Genomic DNA, 15,128 nt, shown 5'->3' with positions numbered 1-15,128 from the left:
CATATCCTATATCCGGGTAAGACCATATTTTGCACTAATGTTTTCCAGTTTTCTCCTGTCAGTATGAAAACCAACGAGAAAAGTACAAGAGTGGAATGCATGGCATTGCTGTGCTTTTCTTAGTCCGTCCTTTTGTGGCCCAACATCTAGAAGCAGTTTTATTGGACTAAACCTTTAGAAGTTGTAGCCCTTATTCTTATTTTCCCTTCACAGCATTGCTCGGCTGGGAACTACAACAAATCTCCATTCTATATATCGGTAATCTGCACTCATAGCAAAGATGTGGTTTTCACAGGTGATTTGAGTAAAAAATAAATTTATTTAGAATACGTCTTACAATTACAAAGGAATAGCTAAAGATAAAAGATAGAAAAATGTGTATGGCGATCTCTGTGAATATGAGATAGAGATCTGACCTGCTGCAGAAAGATGCAGGATTCAAGTCTAAATTCTGGCAATCAGTAATACTGAAACAATGCATAATCAATATATGAACGATCATTAGTTTTTCAAAATACGTCAATATCCCTGTTTTTTGTGAATATGTCTTATCTAGAGAACATCAGTTTACTGAACACGCCAATGATATTTACAGACCTAACTGGTTCCTTTATATTAAATTAAAGGGAACCTGTCACCCCCAAAATCGATGGTGAGGTAAGCTCACCGGCATCAGGGGCTTATCTACAGCATTCTGTAATGCTGTAGATAAGCCCCCGATGTTACCTAAAAGAGGAGAAAAAGACGTTAGATTATACTCACCCAGGGGCATTCCCCGCTGCGGTCCGGGTCCGATGGACGTCTCAGGTCCGGGTCCGGCGCCTCCTATCTTCATTCCATGATGTCCTCTTCTGGTCTTCACGCCGCAGCTCCGGCGCAGGCGTACTTTGACCTGTTGAGGGCAGAGCAAAGTACTGCAGTGCGCAGGTGCTGGGCCTCTCTGACCTGTCCCGGCGCCAGCGCACTGCAGTACTTTGCTCTGCCTGCTGTTGGTATGATGATGCCACAATAAAGGATTTTGTTGCACGGGACAGTATGTGCAAATCCACTTTCTTTTCTATGGAAAATTATGTGCATTCAGCCATTAAATGAGGGTCACTTGGCTTGTGTACAGCCGCTCGGTGGCCATTTAGCAGTTGGCACTGCAGTTATATATGCACGGTTAGTTGTAGTTCTCTGTACAGAAGGCAGATTCACAGTGCCAATGTGCAGAAGAAATGCCAAAAGGATTAATATATTTTGTTTTTCCAGATTAGAGGGCCGAGAGGTTGGACCTCCGCTGATCATACTATTCCTGATCATGTATAGATGGGAATACCCCCATATAGAGGAAGATAGAAATAGAGTAGAAATCTCTACAGTACAGATCGGTGTATAGCATAGCCCATTTATAAACCAGTTGTAGCAGTATAACACTGGAGTGCATACGGTGCGGAGCATCTGAGGGTTAATGTTGTTTTGTCTGCCACTGTCAAAAAAGAAATGTGAAAAATAGTTCACTGTGTTTCTGGAAGGGGTTAGCCTTGTTTATGTTCTTTGATTGGCATGGGAATGTCAGGGTCATGCAAGCCAGTTTCATGGGAAGAAGGAGCTGCTCAGATCCACTAACTGGACTTTGGATTATATGATTGTAGAGCTGTCTGCAAAACAATGAAGAAATCAGTCCACACATTTTCCAGGTTTCCACTGTGCAGGAGGGACCCTTCACTCGGAATTAATGAGACATCCACAGTCATTTCTTAAAATACTAATTTTTCTCTTAGAAGCACTAGATAAAAAAGACTGGAAATTCTCTGCCTATGGAATTCTTTGGCTATGGTTGACAGCAGGTACAGTACATTATGCTTATGGTGATGATCTACGTGTTGGCATATGGTAACAGTGATAAAGTATCTATAGACGCTTACTGCAGTGCTAGTGGCTGCTCATTTGGGCATTGTACCGGCCTCCGTTGTCTTCCTGGCGTCTGTCGCTATCTATGATATTTGTTATATTTTATGAGCATCAGAGCTGCTCTGAATTCTGCTCCTATTTAGATAGCAGCACTAGTCATCATGTAATGTTTAGATTAAACCGTTTCCCCAGGAGGAAAACATTCTGCAAATTATCAGAATTTATTGTTCTTATCTTTCCAGCACGAGCCAGTTTGTCTCAATTCAGATTGTTCCAATGACTGCAAAAAGTAGAGAATTGTTTATCATTGTTATAAAATATGCCAAGACAATATATATTTTTATATTTTTCCTAGCTAATGTAAATGTTAAAATATAATTTGCCAAGTGAAAATTAAGTTAAAATTTCCTTTGTCTTTTCTATTTCTAATGCTGAAGTGACAACAGATTACACAATTTCAGCTATACACATTATTAAATAGATCCCACAGACCAAATGGAGCTGGTATGCTTTCTTTGAAAACTGAGGCATTTCCATAGCAAAAATGCATGATCCCGTGCACACCAAATGTAAATAAAAAAGATGGGGGTTTACACCCCTGCCTAGATTTCAACGAACTCAGTCAGATCGCGGTCTGGGATCCTTATACTCTCACTGTCATCCCGGGCCTCTTTAACCAGACCATAAGAGCAAAATGGTTTTCTGAACTTGATCTCATGGGGGCGTATGACCACTTTTGTATTAAGGAGGGGGGACGAGTGGAAAACAGCCTTCAATACACCTGAGGGACATGATGAAAACCTGGTGATGCCATTTGGGTTGACTAATGCTCCAGCTGTCCTTCAGCACTTTGTAAATGATGTTTTTAGTCACATGGCAAATAGATTTGTTGTGATTAGAGATGGTCACCAAACACGGACTTCACCAGGAAGTTCGTGTTACTGTTCGGGTTCGACTGCCCTATCATCGGGTGTTTGTTGTGCAAACACCGTTTCTGATATGATTCAGCGGTTCATGCACATGACAGCGTGGCAAACACTGGATGTTCGTGCCCCCCATTCAAGTGAATGTGGTCCAGTTTCGGGTCTGGGTACTGTTTTTGTACATGAACCCAAACTTTTTGTAGCTGTTCTGCCGAACCCACCGGACCTGAACATCCAGGTGTCCGCCCATCTCTAGTTGTGCTCTATCTTGATGACATTAATTTATTCACCTGACCTCGAATCACATCAGGTACATGTCAGGCAGGCCTTTCAGATACTTAGAGACAATAAATTATTTGTCAAACCTGAGAAATGTATGTTCAGGAGATACCTTTTCTGGATTATTTATTATTGTCCACCAGTTTTCTCATGGATCCAGCGAAAGTCTTGGCAGTACTGGATTGGGATCGTCCTGAGAACTTAAAAGCGTTACAAAGGTTTTTTTGGTTTTGCCAACTACTACTGTAAGTTTATCAAAAACTTTTCAATAGTGGCCAAACCTCTGACAGATATGACCAGGAAAGGAATGAACTTTTCCAAATGGTCCAGTCCGAGCAGGGAAGCATTTGATACCTTGAAAAAGTGTTTTAAGCAGCCTGATGTCACTCTGCCATTTATTGTAGAAGTTGACGAGTCTGAAGTGGGTATGCTATATTGTAACAGGTGCATCTCCAGATAAAATGGCATCTGTGTGCATATACGTATAGGAAACTGTCATTGGCTGAGAAAAGCTATGACATTAGTAACATTGAACTCTGGCATTTAAATGGGCTTTTAAAGAGCGGCGTCATTTTTTTGAGGGGGCAGTTTTATCCGGGCATAATAATCATGGATCATAAAAATCTTTTATATTTAGAAACTGTGAAATGTGCAATCAGGCAAGATAGTCATTGATCTTCACCAGATTTAACTTTGTTGTGACATATACAGTGTGTACGGACAGTATTCAGACCCCATTAAATTTTTCACTCTTTGTTTCATTGCAGCCATTTGGTATATTCAAAAAAGTTCATTTTTTTCTCATTAACACTGCACACCATCTTGACTGAAAAAAAACAGAAATGTAGTAATTTTTGCAAATTTATTAACAAAGAAAAACTGAAATATCACATGGTCATAAGTAGTGTTGAGCATTCCGATACTGCAAATATCGGGTATCGGCCGATATTCGCTGTATCGGAATTCCAATACCGAGTTCCGATATTTTTGTGATATCGGAAATCGGAATCGGAAGTTCCTATAAGTTCCCAGGCGTGTGCGATGCGTATGGTTCCCAGGGTCTGGAGGAGAGGAGACTCTCCTTCAGGCCCTGGGATCCATATTCATGTAAAAATTAAAGAATAAAAATAAAAAATATGGATATACTCACCCCTCCGACAGACCCTGGACCTCAGCGGTGCAACCGGCAGCCTCCGTTCCTAAGAATGCAGTGAGTGTAGGACCTGCGATGACGTCGCGGCTTGTGATTGGTCGCGTGAGCGGTCACATGAGCGGTCACGCAACCAATCACAAGCCGCGACGTCATCGAAGGTCCTTCACTCTGCATTCTAAGGAACGGAGGCAGACGCTTGCAGCGGTGACAGCCAGGGCTCGTCCGAGGGTGAGTATATCCATATTTTTTATTTTTATTCTTTATTTTATACATGAATATGGATCCCAGGGCCTGAAGGAGAGTTTCCTCTCCTTCAGACCCTGGGAACCATCCAGGATCACTTCCGATATTTGTGTCCCATTGACTTGTATTGGTATCGGGTATCGGTATCGGCGATATCCGATATTGTTTGGATATCGGCCGATCCAATCCGATACCGATACTTTCAAATATCGGAAGGTATCGCTCAACACTAGTCATAAGTATTCAGACCCTTTGCTCAGTATTGAATTGATGCACCCTTTTGAGCTAGCACAGCCATGAGTCTTCTTGGGAATGATGCGACAAGTGTTTGCCTGGATTTGGGTATCCTATGCTATTCTTCCTTGCAGATCCTCTCCAGTTCCATCTGGTTGGATGGTGAACATTGATGGACAGCCATTTTCAGGTCTCTCCAGAGATGCTCAATTGAGTTTTGGTCAAGGCTCTGGCTGGGCCAGTCAACAGAGTTGTTCTGAAGCCACTCCTTTGTTATTTTTGCTGTGTGCTTAGGGTCATTGTCTTGTTGTAAGGTGAACCTTCGTCCAAGTCTGAGGTCCAGAGCACTCTGGAAGAAGTTTTCATCCAGGATATCTCTGTACTTGGCCGCATTCATGTTTCCTTAAATGACAACCAGTCACCATATCCCTGCAGCTAAAACACCCCCCCATAGCATGATGCTCCCACCACCATGTGTCACTCTTAGGATTGTATTAGGCAGGTGATGAGCAGTGCCTGGTTTTCACCACACATACTGCTTAGAATTATCACCAGAAAGGTCTATCTTCGTCTCATCAGACCAGAAAATATTATTTCTCATAGTTTGGGAGTCCTTCATGTGTTTTTTAGCAAACTCTATGAGGGCTATCATATATCTTGCACTGAGGAGAAGCTTCCATCAGGCAACTCTGCCATAAAGGCCCGACTGGTGGAGGGCTGCAGTGATAGTGACTTTGTGGAACTTTCTCCCATCTCCCTACTGCATCTCTGGAGCTCAGCCACAGTGATCTTGGGGTTCTTCTTTACCTCTCTCACCATGACTCTTCTCCCACGATTGCTCAGTTTGGCTGGACGGCCAGGTCTAGGAAGACTTCTGGTGGTCCCAAACTTCTTCCATTTAAGGATTATGGAGGCTACTGTGCTCTTAGGAACCTTGAGTACTGCAGAAATTCTGTTGCAACCTTGGCCAGATCTGTGCCTTGCCACATTTCTGTCTCTAAGCTCCTTGGCCAGTTCCATTGACCATATATAGGTCTTACATAGACAGGTGTGTGCCTTTCCAAATCAAGTCCTATCAGTTTAACTAAACACAGCTGGACTCCAATGAAGGAGTATGTGACTTAAATATGAGTGTCAGAGCAAAGGGTCTTAATACTTATGACCATGTGATATTTCAGTTTTTCTTTTTAATACATTTTCAAAAATTCTGGTGCAGGGGCTTGTTGAGCTGTCCGTGTTTCGATTGACAGCTTTGCTGTCCAATCTGAGACTGGGAGGTGCTGGCTGTCTCCAGGTGCTCATTGTCACAGATAATTGCCCAGCTACTTAACTGGGCTGTTAGTCCCAGACCTCTGCCAGACGTATATTCAGCTTTTGTGTGGTTTGTCTCTTTGTGCCTTGTGGTCTTTTTATTGATCTTTCAACCTTGGACCTCGCCCTGATCATCCGTCTGTTTAACTTTTTTGTTCTGATCCGCTATCTTTCTGGTATTTTGACCTTGGACCATTACTTGACTACGCCTTTTTCTCTTCCTTCTGTATATGACATACACTCCTGGCTTTCTGACCTTCGGACTCTTTGACTATTCTAACTTACAACTTGTCCGTGAGAAATGATCAGTGTCACACACTGTATAATAGTTATTAAAATCATTTTAGCTCCTAATTCACCAAATATAATAAAATGCATTTTATAGTATCTGTTTATTATAGAACAATATCTCCAAGTAGGCACAAGTGAAGTTTCACCAGAAACCTTCATACACCCTCTAACCTCCCATTACCATCACTGGAGAAGTGGTTTGTGGTTTAAGCAATTGGGCTTCCTGTGTGGTTACATAGGCACTTTCTGTGTAATGGCAAAATGTTTATTAGATAATAAAAAGTGTGTGAAAAAGCAAAGTCGGGTCCCTTCTTCAGTATGGGAAGTGTGTAGAGATTTATGGTTTTTGAAAGACGTGTGGTAATTTATAATTAATTGGATAATAATATGTTATATTTTTACAAGGTTATTTCAGTTCTGACTTTTTTCTTAGAGTTTGTGGCATTTATGCAGACACCTCTGGAATGAAACTCTGATTTTTCATTTACTATGCTTATTTGGGAAATAGCAAACAGAAGCAAAGTCAGGCATGTGTGCAATACAGTAGCTGTTAAATATGTGGCCTTTTTATTTTGCCAGATGCTGGAGGAAATATCTGTCTGTCCTGCCCTTCCGCTTATAAGTATAAAAACTAGGCATAATGGAATAAACAATGTTAACGTGTTCTGTTCATAACGGCAGCTCATAGTACTTTACAGTTTTCAAGTGGGTTATGAGAGTCTGTGAAATGATTATTAGCAAGGCGTTTTCATCACCAAATGTTATGGCTTATTGATCGGATGGGACTGTGTCGTAGTTTCCTTTAACAAACCATATTAATGTATTTATCATCTCCTATAATGGGACAACCCCTTTATTTATATAGCACCAACATATTAGATAGCGCTGTACATGACATTGTAGTACAAATATGGACACCTATACGAAAGCGTACTACACAAGATAAACTTCTGCAGGACATGGTAAATGCAGGCTTCAGAATGAGGCACAACTAGGGTACAGGTATATAAAAAAGAGGATACAGCGGATATAAAAAGTCTGCACACGCCTGTTACAATGCCAGTAAAAAATCACACCAAGAATCATTTCAGAATTTTTCCCTCCTTTAGGCTATGTCACCACGATGAGCTTTTGGTTTTTGATTTGGTGTCCGGCACCGTTTCTGCTCCTATTATTTAAATTAGGTTACTTCTGTTTTTTTATTACGTTTTTGTGGGCATTTTTTGACCATTTGTTTTTATTGTGTTTTTGACACTGCGGTTTTGTCTCTTTTTGGTATGTCATGCTTTAAATAAAGTTGCTTTGTTTTCGATACTTCCTGGTATTTGGCTTTGACAACTTTATTGGAATATTTAGGTGCGTAATTTTACTTGTGAATTTTACTTTTACACATGTGTGTTTTTTACTTGTGTAATTTTCACACGTAATGAAAATCTATGGGGAAAATCCTCACAGAAAAACTCAGCATTCCCACAAGAGAAATTCACATGTGAATTTGAAATGCGCACCACAGGTCAGTTTACTCTGAATTAAAAAGAAGCCCAGTGGGCATGAGATTTCTATAAAACCCATCTACTTTGCTAGAACTATAAGACTCTGTATGTTCGACTCTGCAAATATACACATCTTCAAAAATGCACCAAAAAGCTTATTGTGGGAATGTAGCCTTAATGTCACCCATTGTACAATTCAGTTAACAAAAAATGAAATTTTTTCCTGTGAACACATAGGGTTGTGCAGACGTTTTATATTCACTATACAGCTCTGGCAAAAATTAAGAGACCACCACATCAAATCCCTGTCATGGGCAGCCCAATCTCCAGACCTGATCCCATTGAAAACATCTAGAATTTAATCAAGAGGATAATGGATAGTCACAAGCCATCAAAGAAAGAAGAACTGCTTACATTTTTGCGCCAGGAGCAGTGTGAACGACTGGTGGAAAGCATGCCAATACGCATGAAAGCTGTGATTAAAAATCATGGTTTTTCCACAAAATATTGATTTCTGAACTCTTCCTGAGTTAAAACATTAGTATTGTTGTTTCTAAATTATTATGAACTTGTTTTCTTTGCATTATTTGAGGTTTGAAAGCACTCTTGTTTTTTTTTTATTTTGACCATTTCTCCTTTTCAGAAAAAAATACAAAATTTATTGCTTGGAAATTCGGAGACATGTTATCAGAAGTTTATAGAATAAAAGAACAATTTACATTTTACTCAAAAATATACCTATAAAGAGAAAAATCTTAATTTTTGCCAGAGCTGTAGACAATCATTTGGGAATTAAGAATGTTTTGCGGTCTAGACCAGATTTTTTTTTAAGCTAAAGGAAGCCTGATAAGACCATTTTTTGTTGGTTTGTAGAAAAAATATTTTTATGCTCTTTTTGGTAGCTTTATTTGCTTTTTAGTACCTAGAGCAAATTATGTTTTGAAACAGTTTTTTAGGATACTTATCTCTCAAGCAGGAGTTAAATTCATGCTCTTTCTAATTTTGCTACTTGTACAGGTCATATGCCTGTCCCTCTTGCCTGCCGCCTCTTGTCTCTTAATGATAATGGGATTACTTCCTTTCAGAGCTATTGGACTTTGGATTTGATACCACATGTGCTTGGAAGTAATTTCAGATATGCCTCTGAATTCCTATGTATTCGCCCAGTAAAATAATCCGGTGCGGCACTGTTCCAGTAGTGTCCGCACTGGCTTTCCCAGAGCTCATGTGACATTGCTATGTCATGCGATCCCTGTGGCCAATCATCACTGGCTTCATTCTCCCCTCCTTCGGAAAAATCAAGACATGAGGAAGGAGTGAGTTCTGCAGCTGCTCTCTCACTTCCTCCAGATGTCAATTATGTCCTTAGAAGAGTGAAGCCAGTGCTGATTGGCCTCATGGATCACATGGCATAACAATGTCACATGAGCCTTGGGAGAGCCAGTGCCAACACCACTGGAGCGGCACCAACACCGGGGTTGATTATAAGTGTTTTTATTTTACTGGGGGGGAAGCATAGGTATTCCAAAGGGGTTGTCTGAGTAGTGGACAACCCCTTTATAAGCCAAGATAGTAATGCTCTTTTCAGTTTATGGACTGTCATTTTGTGTTTTTTTTTTTTAAGATTTACGACAATTAGAGTAAGTGAAATATTGTTGCCTAATACTCTAATTTATAACCATAAAGTCAAATTTTCCTATGATTATCCTAGCATTTCATATTCCTTTTTTTAATTAGAAAAAAATGGTTCAACTTAAAGAAAATGCTCCTGTATTCAGATATTTCTGTTACGTGGTGCCTGCTCATGTTCTTACCCTTCCAGTTGACTGAATTTTCTCAGTGCCAGTGGTCACATATGCTAAGTATTTGAGAGCCCCAGCAGGATATTCTACATGGACAGTAGATTCTTACTATTGTTCCTGCCATTCAGTACGAATTTATGTAAGAATTGGGAGATAAAATTATACAGTAGGTTCGATAACAAGTGCAACCATTGTGACATTGTATGAGCCCAGTGTGATGGTTATTGATGTCATATATACAGTAAAGTAGATGTCTATAAAATCATATTGTGTAGAGATATGTATCTGTATAGTCAGAGACAGTTTTATCTGAGCAGGCTTTACACAACCCGGAAAGTATTATTTAAAACCTTGCTAGTTCACTGTTTTATTTTCCTCCCTGCTTTCTACTATTTCCTATTTCCTTCCTTTTTGCTACACATCGTTTTTATAGTAACTTTATATGCAAGTGTAAATACATCTCACACAAGACAGTCGACTACTTTATTACAACCAAGACATTGTTCACTCTACGATCCAGGGTAAATCCGTCTTGGGTTATGAGTTCTGTATGTGCTCACTTCTCTGATAAATGCAACTTTGTTATCAAGTGTATGGAATGTTAGGACTGAATCAAAGTAATTTCGATTTCAAAAATACTTCTACTGTCTAAATAAAGAATGTCATATAAGTCACACAACTAGTGATAATTGATTCCATTAATGACCCATGGGGGGGAGGCAGCTACTAGTGTTATTAGCCATTGTAATAAATGGATGTTACATATGGCTACCCATTTATTTTGGCTGAGGACTGGATTATTCTTAGGATTGGAGAGCATTTTAAATGCCGAATCATTGCTTACTGTAAAGGGATGGACATCATTTTAACACATTGTAGTTCAAAGGATGGGACTTGTCAAATACTGTAAATGCAATTTTAGTTTGGGAAGTAATGTGTGTATTTAATATTTATTAATAAAGTGAAATATTTTTTATTTACCAATACCCCCAATATAGGATGCCGTGCTAAAAATGGATGCTACTATTTGTGCCTAAAACATAGAACATAAAAACGGTAAATGCTAGGTTATATTACCTTGTGAATGTAACTGACTTGTCCACCGTAAAGGAAGTAAGCTGTTGCTGTGACCGTGCCGTTCGCACTGTTGAGAGGAGAAGCGGCGTATTGCAGACCACAAGAGCAAGGGAGCGTCCTACCGATCTGCTAAGTCCCCTGCGCGCACGCTGCTGGATGTGCAGGCAAGCAGCCTCGGCTGATGGCGCCGCCGTGCAGTCGCGTGGTGTGCGGGGGGCGTGGCTAAAGCGCCAACTGACGGACAATGCAAGGGGCCAACCCCAACGCGTTTTGAGGGAACTGTCCCTCTCTTGAGAAAAAGGGATGGTTCCCTCGAAACACATCGGGATTGGCCCCTTGCTACAGTCCGTCAGTTGGACAAGTGACGTCACCACTTTAGCCACGCCCCCCGCACACCACGTGACTGCACGGCGGCGCCATCGGCCGAGGCTGCTTACCGGCACATCCAGCAGCATGCGTGCAGGGGACTTAGCAGATTGGGAGGACGCTCCCTTGCTCTTGTGGTCTGCAATACACCGCTTCTCCTCTCAACAGTGGGAACGGCATGGTCACAGCAACAGCTCACTTCCTTTACGGTGGACAAGTCAGGTACATTCACAAGGTAATATAACCTAGCATTTACCGTTTTTATGTTCTATGTTTTAGGCACAAATAGTAGCATCCTTTTTTAGCGCGGTGTTGTGAATTCCGTTCTTGGGCTCCATCCTGTGGTTACGAATGGTATTTTTGGGAGTTCTGCTCTTGGGCTCCCTCTGGTGGTTTCGAGTGGAACTTAGCCGCTGCTTTCACTAATCGGTTCTCTGGCCTTGTTATTTAACTGGGCTTTTGGCTGTAGTTGATGCCAGCTGTCAATGTTTTTCCTGTGGATTCAGTTCTTTCCTGGAAGTTCTCTGTTGGCCAGTTCATTTCAGCTTAAGATAAGTTCTGCTAGTTTTTGGGTGTTTCCCTGCTTATGACCTTCTGTTCAGTTTAAGTTATGTCTCTTTTGTCCAGCTTGTCATTATGAAATATTTCGGCTAGTTGGAAGCTCTGGGGTCGCAGATTTGCCCCTCCACACCGTGAGTCGGTGTGGAGGTTATTTTTGTAAACTCTGCGTGGACATTTAGTTTTTATACTGACCGCACAGTAGCCTTTTCTATCTCTGTCTATTTAGATAGTATTGGCCTCCTTTGCTAAAATCTAGTTTCATTTCTGAGTTTGTCATTTCCCTCTCCACTCACCATCAATATTTGTGGGGGGCTATCTTCCTTTGGGGGTTTCTCTGAGGTGAGATAGTTTTCCGTTTCCATCTTCAGGGGTAGCTAGTTCTTAGGCTGTGAAGAGGCGTCTAGGCAGAGATAGGAACGCTCCACGGCTATTTCTAGTGTTGGTGTTAGGAGTAGGGATTGCGGTCAGTAAAGCTACCACCTCCTAAGAGCTTGTACATTATTTGTTTTACCCACCAGGTCATTTCAGTGCTGCTTCGTAATCACTAGGTCATATCAGTGATTTCTGTCTGTGGAGCTGCCACCTCCTCTGAGCTGGTCCATGATTGGTTTTACCCACCAGGTCATCTCAGTACCGCTCCGTAACCACCAGGTCATAACAGCGCGGCATCCTATATTGGGGGTATTGGTATTTATTTAGTGTCAGCAGGTGTGCACACACCTCCTGCATAGGTGCCTGCAGCTTGTGGGGTACAGTTTAGCTTATCACCGGTGCAGTTTTTCTTGATTATCTTATTTTTTATTTACCCCTAAACTACAATTCCATGAAACAATGAATATCCAAACCTCCTGGCAAATTGCTTGTAAAGCAATCCGATCATTACTGCAATTGCTTTCTCATGACGAATCGGCGTGAGAAAAAAAGTAGCAGATCTCCATTGCCCCATAGTATAACATTGGGCCAAGTGCTATCTGATAAAACATTGGATAGCACTCGGCCATGTTATACACTCGTGTGAGCGAGCCCTGAGGCCACGTGCACACGTTGCAGAAAGTGGTGCGGATTTTTCCAGACTGATATTGGTAAATCCGCAGGTAACCCGCACTGCGGAACAGGTGTAAACCACTGCGGAATCCGCACAAAGAATTGACATGCTGCGGCATAAACAATGCTGTTTCCGCGCGATGTTTTCCGCAACATGTGCACTGCGTATTTTGTTTTCCATAGGTTTACATGGTACTGTAAACTCATGGAAAACTGCTGCGAATCCGCAGCGGACAATCCGCATTGGATCCGCACCAAGATCCGCAACATGTGCACATACCCTAACTGTGTAATTGGAGTGACCTATGAATTGGGCAGAATGGGCAGGGGGAAGCCGCTAGATGTTACCCAGTAGACTCTTTTTGATGTGACCAGTCTTATTTCTCAATGATCAGTTTTTTTCTTTTTCAAGCTATGGTTTCTCTTAAGTATTGCAGTATTTTAAAAGTAAAGACAGATTACTGTAATTAGGCCTTCTGTCTTTCTTTCCTGCTGCCTGTTGTTCAAGAAATATGAAATGCTTGACAGGTTTCCTTTAGTTGCTTTATTCCTACTATTCTGAATAAACCATTTATTATGCTTCAGGTTTACAAGTACAATAATGTTGCAATTCATTGGATTCAATTGCATTTATAGAGGTATTTTCTGGCCAGGTTTTACACTCTAAACGGGATGGCCTAGAATTGTTTCCCCTTTAATTTCCATTTATTAAGCCATTTTCCTAATTCATCATCTGCTTGCTTGGCATTCATGAAGTTCTCTATTAGACAGGCTCTTGCCACCTCTCTTAAAATGCCCCATTGTCAGCCTCTGTAATATACACACTCTTCACTGGAAAATTATAGCTTCTCTTGTGAAACTCATCCTCCATATCTTTGTACAGGCTGCAGCTGATCAGGAGCAAGGAGCATACTTCCTTCCTGAGTTTGCCCTTTCGCCACAAGGAAGTTTTCTGGAAGATACAACTGGAGAGCAGTTTTTAACTTACCGCTATGATGACCAGGTAAGTCAATGTTTATTTTATTTTCAAGAAAAATCCTTTCTGATTGCATTTTGACATCATGAATTCATGTGGTCATATCAATTACTTAGCAAACATCATAACATTCTAATTGCTATCAGATTATATTTGTATATAAGCAGCTGTACATATTTCTCTTGTATTAATTCTTCTGAATTATAAGCAGCAAAATTCCAGACATCGGTTTAGGTACCATAGCCTAACCTGATAATTCAATCTTTCCCGAATACATTCCCCATATAAATGCATGGTAGGCACATAATAAAAGAAAGGACTTAAATAAAGTGACTACTGCTGTATGTGTGTTGTCTCCACCGCCCCAACGCACATTTCAATGTTTTCTTCATCAGGAGGTGTGTGATGAAGATAACATCAAAGATAACATCCTGACTAAGATAACATCGAAACGTGCGTTGAGATGGTGGAGACAACACACACACAGCAGTGGTCACTTTATGTAAGTCCTTTCTTTTATTATGTGCCTACCATGCATTTATATGGGGAATGTATCCTGGAAAGATTGAATTATCAGGTTAGGCTATGGTACCTAAACCAATATATGGAATTTTTTGAAGTACTACCAATATGTGTATAAGTGTCTAAAGGGAGCCTGTCACCCCCTGGCGTTTTTAACTAAAATAGCCACCTTGTGCAGCACTAATGCTGCATTCTGTCAAGGTGGCTCTTTTATTTGGGGTCCTTTCCATCGCTGAAATATTCGTTTTTATAATGTGCCCACCATACCTGTAGTCTGTCCGGGGGGCATGTCTTTTCCCCCGGACACAAACGCCTCCCAGCCATCACTCATTTCCTCCATGCGCCAGGCGCCACCTCCTCTGCATTAATTTACATCCCCTGTAAGTTTTTTGCACAGTTTGCGCTGCCCTTCGACTCACATCACATGATGTCTTTGTACATGTGCCTGCGTGTACCCACAGCCCGAGATCCCACCCCGCAGTGTGAATAAATCAGAAGAGACTGTGGGGTGGGATCTTGGGCCGTGGGTACACGCAGGGGCATGTACAAAGACATCATGTGATGTGAGTCGAAGGGCAGTGCAAACTGCACATGCCCGAACAAAAAATTACAGTGCAGGCGCCGGGGACATAAATGAATGCAGAGGAGGCGGCGCTTGACAGAATGCAGCATTAGTGCTGCACAAGGTGGCTCTTTTAGTTAAAAAAGCCAGGGGGGTAATAGGTTCCCTTTAATGTCTCTGCTTTAATTACAACAGCCTCTGCTTTAGTTACCCTATTAAATTGAATCTGATTGTTTTTTGTTTTAAAATAGTATTAATAAAAGTATTTTTATGGGCTAAATATACTCTATCATTGCTTGATTTATATTAATTATGATATTGGTATAAAATGCTACAGAGTATATTGGTGCTACAGTTGTGCTCAAAAGTTTATATACCAGGGCAGAATTTTTGCTTTC

The 15,128-nt window shown here is 41.1% G+C and overlaps 1 protein-coding gene across 4 annotated transcripts in view; it reads left to right on the top strand.

The window, feature by feature from the left end:
• Positions 1–15,128, top strand: part of ADAMTSL3 (ADAMTS like 3) — a 793,440-nt gene that overhangs the window by 156,242 nt on the left and 622,070 nt on the right. For all 4 annotated transcript variants that reach the window (XM_077263637.1, XM_077263634.1, XM_077263636.1 and 1 more), the window contains exon 3: positions 13,554–13,673. In XM_077263637.1, coding sequence (XP_077119752.1) covers positions 13,554–13,673 — 120 coding nt within the window. The remainder of the gene's footprint in view (positions 1–13,553; positions 13,674–15,128) is intronic.

This window comes from Ranitomeya variabilis, chromosome 5, assembly GCF_051348905.1.
Source record: "Ranitomeya variabilis isolate aRanVar5 chromosome 5, aRanVar5.hap1, whole genome shotgun sequence".
In the NCBI taxonomy this organism is placed as follows: domain Eukaryota; kingdom Metazoa; phylum Chordata; class Amphibia; order Anura; family Dendrobatidae; genus Ranitomeya; species Ranitomeya variabilis.
The sequence above is the reverse complement of the archived record's forward strand: the minus strand, read 5'-3'. Positions and strand labels throughout refer to the sequence as shown.